We start from the raw sequence: 12,177 nt of genomic DNA, 5'->3' as shown, positions 1-12,177 counted from the left end.
TTCCACCCTCGTTATCGTTTTCAGAGGATTTGGCCACTTTGGTTTATTTCATACTGTTTGGATCAGATTTTTCTTTCATCTGTATTAGCTCGGCTTAGTCATCGCTGCGGGATTGACTTGGCCACGCCCACCGGATGGGAGTCTCAGGGATATCCTTTATGGGGATCGACCCTTTGCAAGACTCTGTCGACCGGTCTTTAGGCCAAATGCACTACAAGAATGTTTGCAGGCGTGATAATACTCTAAGCATCAGTAATATGAGGGTTGGGAAGAGACAACGGTGGGCTGAGGTGGGTTGCCCAGTGTACTCAAGCATAAGAGGCAACGGAGGCTGGGAAGAGAGAGAAACTTTAGAACCTGGTTGAAGAGAAGATAATCACACGGAGTCAACCTCCCCACCAACCACATCAAGGTCCATATCTGCATTCACTGTCATAGAGAAAAAGTAAAATTCTAACCGCCCGATAAACTACATATACAAAGCAACAATAATTGCTACTATGGAGAGCTAACAATCTTAGAAACAGCTGTTTTCTTCCGTGGTCTGGTCCCATTAACCACTTCTCTTGAAAACAAAGCCTAAAGCGTTATTGTCTCAAGTAAGATTTTTATTTAATGGTATGTGTTGTGTTCAGAATGGCCAAAAATATATGTTAGTCTCGCACCTACTTGACTGCTTTTACGGTGAAGTTCTGCCTCTGTTTTTCCTTGCCTGAAGGCTTTAGTGGCATGACTTTGTCGCCTTGAGTGTCAAACATGTAACACGAATTAAAGTTTTCATTTTCCGACCGCGCTGCAGACTTCCCAGATCACTGATCATTTTCGGTAAGATTTCCGCGATATTACCTCTTTACATTAACGACTTGGGATATTTTTTTATCACTTTGTATTACATTGTTAACTACATAAATCGTAAACTTTGTTAAAAGTTCCAGGTTTTTAATTTCCAATCCCACGAAATCAGGCCAACTGATCGAAATATTATTCTTTTCACATGGTCAGGACATCATATTTGCCTATCATTTACAGCAAAAAATAACTTTTCTCCTTATCCTGAAAAATTTTACAAAATCTGTTTCCCTCGGTCGCGAAAACGACAAATTTCGATCGATGTTTTAAATTGAAAGTGTCCAGAAGAGACTGCGTGAAGCGCCGTTGCTAATAACAACTTGTTTAGTTCATTCAATCACGCAAGTTGGACGTCAGTTCGTTAGAATAATCTGCCTGCAGGATCAAGTAGACATTTACAGTGAAATAAATGTTTGTTTTGTATGGTTAAATTTTTTCATTAGTATCGGTTAAAAGACCGCCCAGCGCGATTTAATGAAACGGATACCTTCAATAATTTAGTATTTACAATCAAGCGCAAATACTTAACTAACAACGTTGTTTTAAATAAAACAATCTCCACGTGTAATTTACGTCTTAGAGCTGATAACGTCAAGAAAGAACTTACTTTACGGGAAGTTTGTTTAGAAGATAAAGGCTCACTAATCTGTATTCATTTCAAGGAAGAAAGGTTCTCGAATAACCCATTTTACGATAGTTAAATCAAATCTAATCTAAAAGGCTTTGGACGTTTACTTTTTCTAGCCCTCTTCAGAGTGCCATAAAATCTGTTTGACTTCTTTCTTGACGCTGGAATTGGAGAAGTTACAAAAACATTGCGACACCTCACATAAAGCATTCAGACGATCACAAAGGAAACCCAATCGAGGGATCAGCGTTTCCATGGTAACACCCAGGACTTTCGTAGCCTTTGTTGACCGTCACAACAGAACTACCGCTCGCTCATGACGACTACTCTATCCTCTCTCGCAATGGCGGTGAACAGCATGTTACAGCCATGACGGTTTCTAACACTATGGCCGATTCTTCCTCTAGGGAGCCTAACGAGGAAGGAGAACGGAAACAATCAATATCACACCATCGGGAAAAGAGTCTAACTCCTTACGAACGACTGACACACGATTTAGCTCACGACGAACGCTATCTGAAAGAAATAACTCTCGGCAAACGAATTGGATTTTATCGCATTCGAGGAGAGTTAGGAAGCGGAAACTTCTGTCAGGTCAAAATGGGAATACATTCACTCACAAGAGGTTAGTTTAGGCGATCAAAATATCTTTGAATGTAATTTCGCTCGCGTGCGATGCGGAACTCACTTAGACACTTTTCTTGCAGACAAGGTTGCTATCAAGATTTTAGACAAGACAAAGTTGGATCAGAAAACTCAACGATTGTTATCAAGAGAAATTTCTTCTATGGAAAAGCTTCATCATCCCAATATTATCAGACTTTACGAAGTAATCGAAACGCTCTCGAAGCTATACCTTGTGATGGAATACGCTGCTGGTGGCGAATTGTTCGCTCGAATTTCGAATGAGGGTAAACTACATGAACGAACAGCTCGCCGAATATATGCTCAAGTGACATCCGCTGTTGAACATATGGTGAGTCGGCAATTTGTATTCATTTCTTTAATTATGAACAGCTTTTGATGAAACAACCTTAATAGCGACAACAAACCGCCCGACTACTCGAAAATCGCTTCCTGCTGAAAAGGTATTTGCCATCGAAAACCCGAGGTAAGCTTACACGGTTCGTCTAATTGAATTATGTAAGAAAACTGATCGTTCCTGCTCGTGGTGATTCGAGCAGTGTTATGATAAACATAATAGTGTTGAATAATTAACGTTAAGTTTAGTTGCAATGTTGCCAATGATGTTCTTGAAAATATTTTTCTTTTCCTATTTTTTGTAGCATGATAATAACATCATTCATCGCGATCTCAAAGCAGAGAACGTGTTCATTGCGGGTCCGAATCTTGTAAAAGTTGGCGATTTTGGGTTTAGTACTTTGTCGACAAAGGATAGCACACTGAATACCTTCTGCGGCTCGCCACCCTATGCTGCTCCAGAGTTGTTCAAGGATGAACATTACATCGGTGTTTATGTCGACCTGTGGGCTTTAGGAATACTTCTATATTTCATGGTAACTGGCGTTATGCCATTTCGAGCAGAGACTGTCGGAAAGCTGAAGAAATGTATTTTGGATGGAACTTATTATTTGCCGGAGTTTTTGTCCGATCGCTGTAAATTTCTCATAAGGAACATTTTAAGACCTGTTCCCACAGACAGATTTACTATGGAAGAGATAAAGCATTCCGCTTGGCTAGAAGGAGAATCTTTTCCACGGCCGGACACCAAATATAGTCTGCGACCTCCAGAGGACAAGTTAAGTGAGTTATCTGAGGATGAAAGGGACGCACTGAACACGATGAAAGAACTTGGTATTTCTTCTGATCTATATGCAAACTGCAGAGATTCAAGAGACAGTATAACAGGGACCTATAGAGTGATACTGCATCGAATTGCGAAAAAAAAAATAGAGCTTATGCGAAAAACGTCAACTTTGAGTAGTTATAGTAACAACAATCACCTCATGACAGACTCTCGACCACAAAAGGCTGAAAACAACGAGAGAAATGCGAAGGCACAACCTAAATCCAAATTTTGTACAATCCTGTAGTGATCCTAGACACAAAATTGTACTACAGGCGCGAACTTAGCTTATAATTATCGAGGTACTGAAATCTTGAATTCTTAATTTTTAATTTTGAAATTTAAACCTATTACTATTGTTGCGCTGAGCAGATTTGAACGGATTTCATCTTTGATATTCCATTGTGTGTTTCATGCAGGTTCGTGAATTATCATTGTTTATCACAGATTTACTCTTGAGTGGTGTTTGCATACAGTTTTCACACATTTTTACTCAAACATTTGTACATAAACATATCATTTGTGAGGCTCTCTTGAAAGAAATCGAGACATGCAAACACTACATACATAAATCATTTGTTTGGTTACGTTTCTAAGTTGTGGCAGGAGACCATCAGTTGTAATATATTATCATGAGTGTGAGGGATATAAAAATTTTCTTTGCAAAATGCTTTAACTGACATAAAAAGAACCAATCATTGGAAATTATCATAAACTCAATTGAATGAGCAAAAACTTACTGGATCAATTTGTGAGGTATTAAATTAAAACCTCAAAGGACTGAGTTGTGAATATTTAATTTAGATTTTCTCATCTTGTATTGTTCTTCCATTAGTTAACAGTCTCATGCAGTCGCATTCAAGTTGCATAATCTTTCTCAATATTATTGCCTTGTATTGTAACCAATCAGATGGTTATAAGCTCATAGACTGTGTTAATTATTTATTTGTCGTTACACACACTAATAATTGTAAATTTTTAACCATGTTGACAACAAATGCCCTGTCTATTCTCACGATCACATTCAGTGATAACATATGTTCAAGAAACTTGAACATGACATTTTTCAGACATGCTCAAATATAATTTATGTCCTCAAAGGCAAGTAATCAAATTGCCATTTAATATTGACTTCCGCAAAGTCCAATATACTAATAATTTAAACATGACATTGGCAGTTTTGCGTAGATGTAAAATAACTGTAGATTATTCAACACCTTTTGTATATAAGACAGAGTGATCTTTGCAGAAAAAAAGTGCCCCAAAATTTGTAGATATTAAATTTTTCCAAAAGTTGGAGCATATTTTTGCAAAGTAAGTTTGCATTTATTCTATTTAAGTCCAGCATCCTTCTGGTATGAAAAGGACAATAAAGTATATTTTTTCATGGAAGGCTTGATGCTTATGATTTTGTTTTATGCACACAACATAAAGAAATTTTTGACTTAAATAAAACTAAAGTGATCCCAAATGGTTATTAGAGCAAAGACCAGCAGTACAGGGAACAATGCAAACTCATAGTAAATTGATGAATTGTGCCTTAGTGCAGGAAAGCACATCTGTGACGTAAGTTCTTCAGACAAATTACAAGAGAAATGAAGCAAATCCAATAGCATTCCATATTACTCTCAACACTTGACTGAAAATTGGTCTATATTATTGCCTTGTCATGTTCCTGTTGTCCACCTTTCAAGAGGACTTCACTATATGATCCCAGTAGAATATAGATTGCATATACAAGACTCAAGTTCAGCCAAGTGAGATGCATTTAATTTGAGGCGTATTAATGTCACAGTGAAAATTATGACATGATTGATAGCTTTTGTAGATATTAAGTAAAACCCTTAACCTTATGATAACATCCAGGCTTAATTGAATTTCCAAACACCTTGTATAAAAAGTCAACAAATTAATGTGAATTCATCATTGGAGGTGTTTATCAAGAAAATAGGGTGCCTTTTCATCCTTGCTCTTGCTGGAGTTATGATTTTGTGTCTTTTGGCTGGACATTATACTCTCATTCTGCAAAGCACATGACTAAAAAATAGTTTAGGTTTGAACTCCGGCAAAGTGGCCCATACACCTGCAGCTTATCCCAGTTTCCGCATGAAGGGACCAGGAGAGTTACCACTCCCCCCTGATCAGATACCTGTCCATAAGAGAGTTTCCACCCCCAGCATTTTATCAAGCTTCCCTGACAGTCTGCTGGTGCCCATTTGCACCCCTGGGCGGAGAGAGCTAGGGGTCTGTCAGAGTAAAGTGTTGAGTCCAAGAACAAAACACAATGACCACTGACTATTACGCCATTGCATGCTGGCCATACATCAATCGGTACCACCAAACTGCCTGGAAAACCTGGCTCGCATCTGGTCCGGAGGAAGTAGTAGTACCACCTAGTGAGAGATAGAAATGATAATAGGCTGTGGTGGTATGGGCCAGAGAAGGCTTGTCTTTTGCAGGAGGGGGACACTCCCTTATCTAGTATGTGTTGTGTAATAAGATACGATTCTTCATGGTCTTAAAATTCAAAAAGGGAATACAACTTCCCAATCCGGAATCTAGTACATCAGTTATCATCTCTTCAAATATCGTGGAGTATTAGCACTGGTTGACCTGTGATAAGAAGTGCTTATTCATCTTTGTGAAGACTTCATTGGCGTTGAGGACATGGGAAAACAACAGCATTTAGACTGACTCAGACACTTTTTACATTTGCCTTTCATTCCTGCTTCTGAGGTTTTGGGGGGTTTTTCACTATCAGCCTACAGCTACTGGACAAAGACAACATGAAAGCTAATGTCATTGGAATCTGTAAAATCAGAAGTTTTACCAGATTGCTGTGCTGATCATGTTGTTTGGGTTCAAGTATTTCCTCTAGTGAACATAGTTCATTGGGAGGAAAGACGGTTTTTAGCTAAAACCGTGGCCCCCAAATATTTTTCTCACCTTGCCCAAAAAAATGTTCAAATTTTTCCCTGTTCCTGTTCGTATGTCCGGCCAAGCCTTTATGGTCTTAGGCCCCCTTATAGCCGCTAACAATGGCTTATAAATACCGGCGTTTAGTGTTAACTTGTAAAACTCCCTGAAGAAGTCTACGACAGTTGACGAAAAGCGTCGTCAGAGAATAAAGAAGTGTTACAGCTACTGTTCGCAGAGTGCCTCTCACTAGTTTAGTTTAAAAAAATTTAAAAAATATTTTAAAAATAAGCAAAAAACTTAAAAAAAAAAAAAAAAAAAGGAAAAGGAAAGTAAAAAATTACTGCTCAATTAAAGACTTGGATATCAAGACAAAAAGAACAAAAAGGTCCGCAATGCGTACACATATGGGTTTCGAATCGTGAAGTTTGCATGCATGGATTAAATGTCACATGTTTTCACAAAAGCATTAATTTCAAGAAACAATTTCATCTGTTATTTTGGATTTGATTACTGACGGTTGGCTGTTCTTCCAATGCTAGTTTGTTTCCGTCTTTTCCACGTTTGTTTGACATCGACTGAATCGCTTGGCCTGATATTTCAGTCCTTACCAATTTATCTCCTAGGAAATTTAAGCCTTAATCAAAGTGTTCCCTTTTGGGAAAGGCCATATTCGAGACTACGCATAGGGTAAAATGTACTTTCTCTGCTCGACCTCCCTACGCCTACCCCCTCACTACCTCTCCTCCCCGCCCCCTTAACCCGACGAAATGTTAATCGAACTTGACAAGGAAATCAAGGAAAACCAGAAGAAACAATCGAAAAATCACTGGAGGGAGAAGAGCACTGCAGGGAGAAGACCTTATGGCTGTATTTGAATGGCTTAAAAGATTGCATGACAATTCACTTTCTTTTAAGAAGGGATTTCGGCATGGTTTTCTTTTTTTTAGTGATTGTTACTATAGTTACGTGAAAAGTACAATAGAAGGGTGAACACGTCAATCAACTTACTTTGTTTTTGTTCTTTTTGGCTTTGTTTGTTTGGTTGCCTTTGTTTTCTTGGTGGTCAACCTCGACTATGCAGGCTTTTCGGTGATGTGCAATTTTTTTCAGGATACAGTTAATTAAAAAGAAAAGCAAATGTAATAGAATGTACCATTACTAAAACTTATTGCGAAAATGTTTTGTAGTTTTGTAGTAAGATTCTCTACATTCTGAATTTCCTTTCAGTGGACAGCAGAGATGCATCTCATCTCGTGAATAAAAATTGTTCGTGCTCACTTTCCATGGAATTAATCTCTGTGTGTTAGTGGCTTTATTATGGCCGGTTGTGATATAGCACTGGGTAATCTCGTATTATCAACTGAGTTGCTACCGCAATTTGGCTTCCGTAACGACTTAAAAAGCTAACGTCTCGAGCGTAAGCCCTACGTAAGGGCGAATTTACGTTATCAACTCAGTTGATTATACTTAATTACACTGTTACACTCTCCCACCGACGCAGCGCCACCGTTTCTTTAGAAACTTACCCCCTTTAATTTATTAATCATATATCACGTCCGACAACCTGGTGACTTCATGAAATGCTCCTATGTACAGACTAATGAAATTACGAATTACGCCGTTATCTCAACGCCGATTTTTATCAAAAGGGCCTACACTAAATTTAGAAAAATAGAGTTCTAAAGCCGTTACGTCACGTTACCATGGGAGCAGAATTTTCTGTTCTAAACAAACGTGCTCAGAGCCAAAATGGCGTCGCTTTCAATCGCTGCACTGATATCTTTCTTCGCTGAAGAAAAGAAGTCAATCGAACGAGGAGAAAATCATTACAGATCTGAACACATTGAGTCATTTTCTTACCATCAGGGTATTTTACGCGGTGAGGTTCAAGCAAGTATGAAGAAAAAGGTCTATCGAGTCACGGTGAGTTTAGAGCCACCAATCGCATTAAGAAGCCTAAGGAATATTTTTAAATATCTTTTAAGTACCTTCTTGTTATCTACTCCCCCAATTTAGAAATATATATTTTCGATCTTGTCGATTTCCCTCATCAAAAAAGCCAGGCTGAGGCTTAAATCGTACAGATTATGATTCATATGAAATAGTGTTACCAAGACATTTATGAGTTCACCTTGTTTGAACTTTTATCTTAATTACCACTTAGATTTACCTGGATGACCACTTCAACATAAAATCCACGGAGTGTGAATGTCCAAAGGGAAAATTCAAATGCAGTCACGCGGCGGCTCTTTTTATAAATGGGATTCACAACTTAAGCCGCACAGATATTGAATGTCAGTGGAGGAAAAAGAAGTCTAATACCTCCCTGTCTTTACAGGCAGTCGAAGAACTGTTCCCTCTGCCAAAGAATTATGTGGCGATTACTCGATCTCCCAACACAGAAGATCGTCAGGCACTATATGGAAGCTTAAAGGCATATGGGAGGTTCACTGGTCTTTGCTGGCTCATGTGCCCAGAGCCTGCTCCCCAAGCCAAATTGCCTGTGCCAACAATTGAGGAAATCATCTACTCAGAGGAGTTTATCCAAACAAGAGGTACACAGCAACAATTGGACTGTTTGGTTCGGAAAGCCAAACTCACAGAAGCAGATATCCTGTTAGTCAGTCAGATAACTGTAGGCCAACGAGACAACCCAACCTGGCATCTTGCAAGGAGGGGACGGCTTACAGCAAGCAATTTTGGATCCGTTCTGCATGCCAAAAGAGTGACCCCTTCACTTCTCAAACGGCTCCTTGGAGAGTATGACATATCAAGAGTTAAGGCAGTACAATGGGGGGTAAACAACGAGGCAGAAGCGATTAAGGCATTTACCAATTTAACTGCAAAAACTGTACAGGAAACTGGGTTATGGCTGGATGGCTCTGGGATTCTTGGTGCTTCCCCAGATGGAATTGTGGATGAAGACTCTGTTTTGGAGGTCAAGTGTCCCTACACCGAAAGGAATATGACAATGGAAGAGGCAGTGAATATCTCCCCCAATTTCTGCTTGAAAAAAACTGAAAGTGGTCAGTATGCTTTAAAGGAAGAACATGTCTACTGGCATCAGGTCCAAGGGGAGATACATTTTGCTCAAAGGAAGCTTTGCTATTTTGTTGTGTGGACATCTAAAGATGTAGTTGTTTTGAAAATAGCAAAGGATGAAGGCTGGAGTGGAAACATTTCTAAGCTTACTCAGTTTTATTTTGAACACCTCTTCCCAAAGGTTGTAGAGGGACAATTATAGGTTTCCAGATCTATTACTGCATGTAATTATTTTTTAAGAAATAATAATTTTCAGGAATCATTAGGAGCCCTTTGGTGTTTAGTCTTCACTGATGGCATGTTGTTGTGGAATTTCTTGAGATAGGGAGGCTTTTCAGATGGAGGGTATTGGGAGCTCAGGTGTACTTTTAAGTTCACTCTAGTAACTTTAGGAACACAGATCTTCAAATCCCAACAGGGCTCTCCTGGTTTACTCAAACTAACTTTAGAAACAGTTACAGTTTTTGCACTTCATTGTTTCACAGTTGAGCTGTACTGCTCTGTTGTAGTGAACTGTTGTTGGGCTGAAATTATACATGCATCCATAAATTCAACAATGATAGCAGATTTACTTTTTGAATAAAACAAACAGATCAACATGTATTTTACAAAGTATTCAATTTTCCTTATATGAAAAATAATTAGTTCATTAATCAAATTCATATCCTTCACAGCCCTCTTTGATCAGTGGAAACTGCAGATTAACAAGTGAAGCACAGAGTTGAAATATTATATCTGCATGACAACGTAAATATGAGGGAATAAAAGATAAAATCTTGAAATCTTTGAGCCTAGCATTTGCCCTCTCAACATGAATTCTGCATTTTGCTATAACTTCTGTTGCCCTTGCTTCACTCTCAGTGAATGTACCATTGTTTAAAAAAGGTGGTATATTTACTGAAACACCATTTGGTACAAGATCCTGTATAACAAAACCTTTGTCAGCTAAGACCATATCTCCAGCAGTAAGGTGATTTAAAAATCCTGATTTCTGCACAATTGCTTTGTCAGATATTGACCCTGGATAAAGTTTGCTGACATAAGTAATAACACCATTTGGCGCTACACCCACAATAACCTTGAAGGAATGCATTCCCCTATAATTTGAATACGTAGCATTCTGCTGGCTCATAAGCCCAGGTGTGGCAATCTCTATGTCTGTACAATCTATCACTACTCTACATGAACCAAACTGACTAAAAGATGATGGGGCACACAGCTTGTTCTTATCCCTAGATGGGATGGATGCCATGAGGTCAATAAATAGAATTGAGTGTAAGACATGAATGAAAGTTGTTACAATATTTGCTATTGTAGATACACTGCAATTGAATAACTGTGCAAGGTGAAGATTTGTGTAATTCTGTCTGACTTTCATTAATGTTATAAATATTTGTTCTTCAAAACTGATTGATTGCACTCTCCAGCCAGCAAAGTAATTGATGGATTGTTTAAACCTAGCTGCATAGTTGACAACAATTTGAAAAACTTCCTTTGTTGGCAGCCCAGTTTCCATCTTCAAAACCTCCTCACTCATTTTCGAAACTGTGTAATGTTTTTGCACATAGTAATTTTTTTCTCTTTGATCAATCATTTCCCTTTTTGCCTGCTCCAACTCTGCTTCCAGTATAACTTCTTTTCTTGTTGATTCAAGTCTCTCCACGCTGCCAGAGGTGCCTTGTTCAAGTTCTTCTTTCTTCCTTGCAGCTTCTATCATTTCTTGTAGGGTCTGTTGTGATTCGATTTTTTTCTTTTTTGGCTTTGCTTCTTCTGCTGGGAAAAGTTTGTCTTGGTTCCTCTTGAAAATCTCAGGACCATTACTTTTTTTTCCTTCTCTGAAATGGCAACTACAGACTCTGGAATGTTTTCCTGGCTCTCTGTCTTCTCTCCTATAGCAAAAAGGATAATTTCAGCTTTATAATTCTTTCTGATTACTGTGCTATTAGCGGAGGATTTTTATCTTGCAGCTTCTATCTTATAAAAATTTCTAATTAAGAAGACAGTTCTCTATCTGCCTGTTTTAACACTGCAGGGTGACCATTAAGTATCAACAACCACACCAAAAGCTCTCACAACTGATTTCCGTCATTGAGTCAAATGTTGGCTCGTGGCTTCTAGGGAACCGATTTTGAAGTTGGAGTACAAGAAAAAGGAGTCTAAAAATCAGTAAGATTTATATAAGCTTAATCAGTTTCATAACAAAGATGGCGACTCCACAACCGCAATAAATTGCGTAAGCATACTTTTCTCCTGGACAGAAAAAGTATTGAAATAAAACTCTTACTAACCTCAGTAGGTGAATCCATCTTCTATATTCCTTCAGCTTTTTTTCCTTGCTAGGGAATCCGAAGAAGCTACACGTGTGACTTTCCGAGTGATGGTTGCAATCAGGCGCAAAGCAGTGCACCATTTTAATCGTTTCGATCGCCTTCGTTTCTCAGTTTTAGATTTCTATGACCTACAGCGTTAATAACAATGTAACTGAACCTTATTCTAAGCTTCTTTGAACCGTTCCAAGCGATGATTACACACTTGACCTCAGCAACGCATAGGTTATCAGTAGGACGCGCTCGATTGTTTAGAACAGAAATTTTAGCCCCATGGCAACGTGACGTCACACTTTAGGACTCTATACCAATACGCTACAGATCTATGTTTTGGTTCCACTTTTATTTTCTCTTCCGCCCCTTTATCATCTTTAGTAACAGAATTTGGCCCATGGTTTATAAATCTAAGGCTTAATTTCGACGCGCACTTATACCGAGCATTTAAGAAGTTAATTTCGCAGTGAAGATGGAACTTCAAGGTACGAGATGGAGCGTATGTATTGATATATAACTTGCATACATAATGACACTAAGTATGCTGATGATAATGCTAATAAAAATAATGATAATAATCACAATAATTATGATAATAAGACGAAGAAGAA

General features: G+C 38.4%; 3 protein-coding genes across 4 annotated transcripts; 2 read left to right on the top strand and 1 right to left on the bottom strand.

Moving 5' to 3' along the window:
* The first annotated feature begins 1,477 nt into the window (after positions 1 to 1,477).
* Positions 1,478 to 4,676, top strand: LOC113677125 (serine/threonine-protein kinase NIM1). The gene is made up of 3 exons (XM_027193883.2): positions 1,478 to 2,102; positions 2,185 to 2,453; positions 2,764 to 4,676. Exons 1-3 carry the CDS (start codon positions 1,847 to 1,849, stop codon positions 3,529 to 3,531), a joined length of 1,293 nt encoding a protein of 430 aa, XP_027049684.1. The 5' UTR covers positions 1,478 to 1,846; the 3' UTR covers positions 3,532 to 4,676.
* A 3,195-nt stretch (positions 4,677 to 7,871) lies between these two features.
* LOC149037567 (uncharacterized) lies at positions 7,872 to 10,027 on the top strand. 2 transcript variants are annotated; one of them, XM_089187858.1, is made up of 2 exons: positions 7,872 to 8,126; positions 8,542 to 10,027. In XM_089187858.1, the coding sequence occupies exons 1-2, from the start codon at positions 7,953 to 7,955 to the stop codon at positions 9,445 to 9,447; spliced, it is 1,080 nt and encodes a 359-aa protein (XP_089043984.1). In that variant the 5' UTR covers positions 7,872 to 7,952; the 3' UTR covers positions 9,448 to 10,027. The 2 variants fall into 2 exon arrangements, with proteins under 2 accessions (XP_089043984.1, XP_089043983.1); XM_089187857.1 differs by having other exon boundaries at positions 7,873 to 8,126; positions 8,368 to 9,846.
* Positions 8,306 to 11,830, bottom strand: LOC149037566 (uncharacterized). The gene is made up of 2 exons (XM_089187856.1): positions 11,534 to 11,830; positions 8,306 to 11,134 (listed from the first exon to the last, which is right to left on the bottom strand). The coding sequence occupies exons 1-2, from the start codon at positions 11,653 to 11,655 to the stop codon at positions 9,895 to 9,897; spliced, it is 1,362 nt and encodes a 453-aa protein (XP_089043982.1). The 5' UTR covers positions 11,656 to 11,830; the 3' UTR covers positions 8,306 to 9,894.
* Between the last annotated feature and the right edge of the window lie 347 nt (positions 11,831 to 12,177).

Source organism: Pocillopora damicornis, chromosome 11, assembly GCF_964200805.1.
Source record: "Pocillopora damicornis chromosome 11, jaPocDami1.2, whole genome shotgun sequence".
NCBI classification, from domain to species: Eukaryota; Metazoa; Cnidaria; class Anthozoa; order Scleractinia; family Pocilloporidae; genus Pocillopora; species Pocillopora damicornis.
This window is presented reverse-complemented; position numbering and strand designations above follow the sequence as displayed.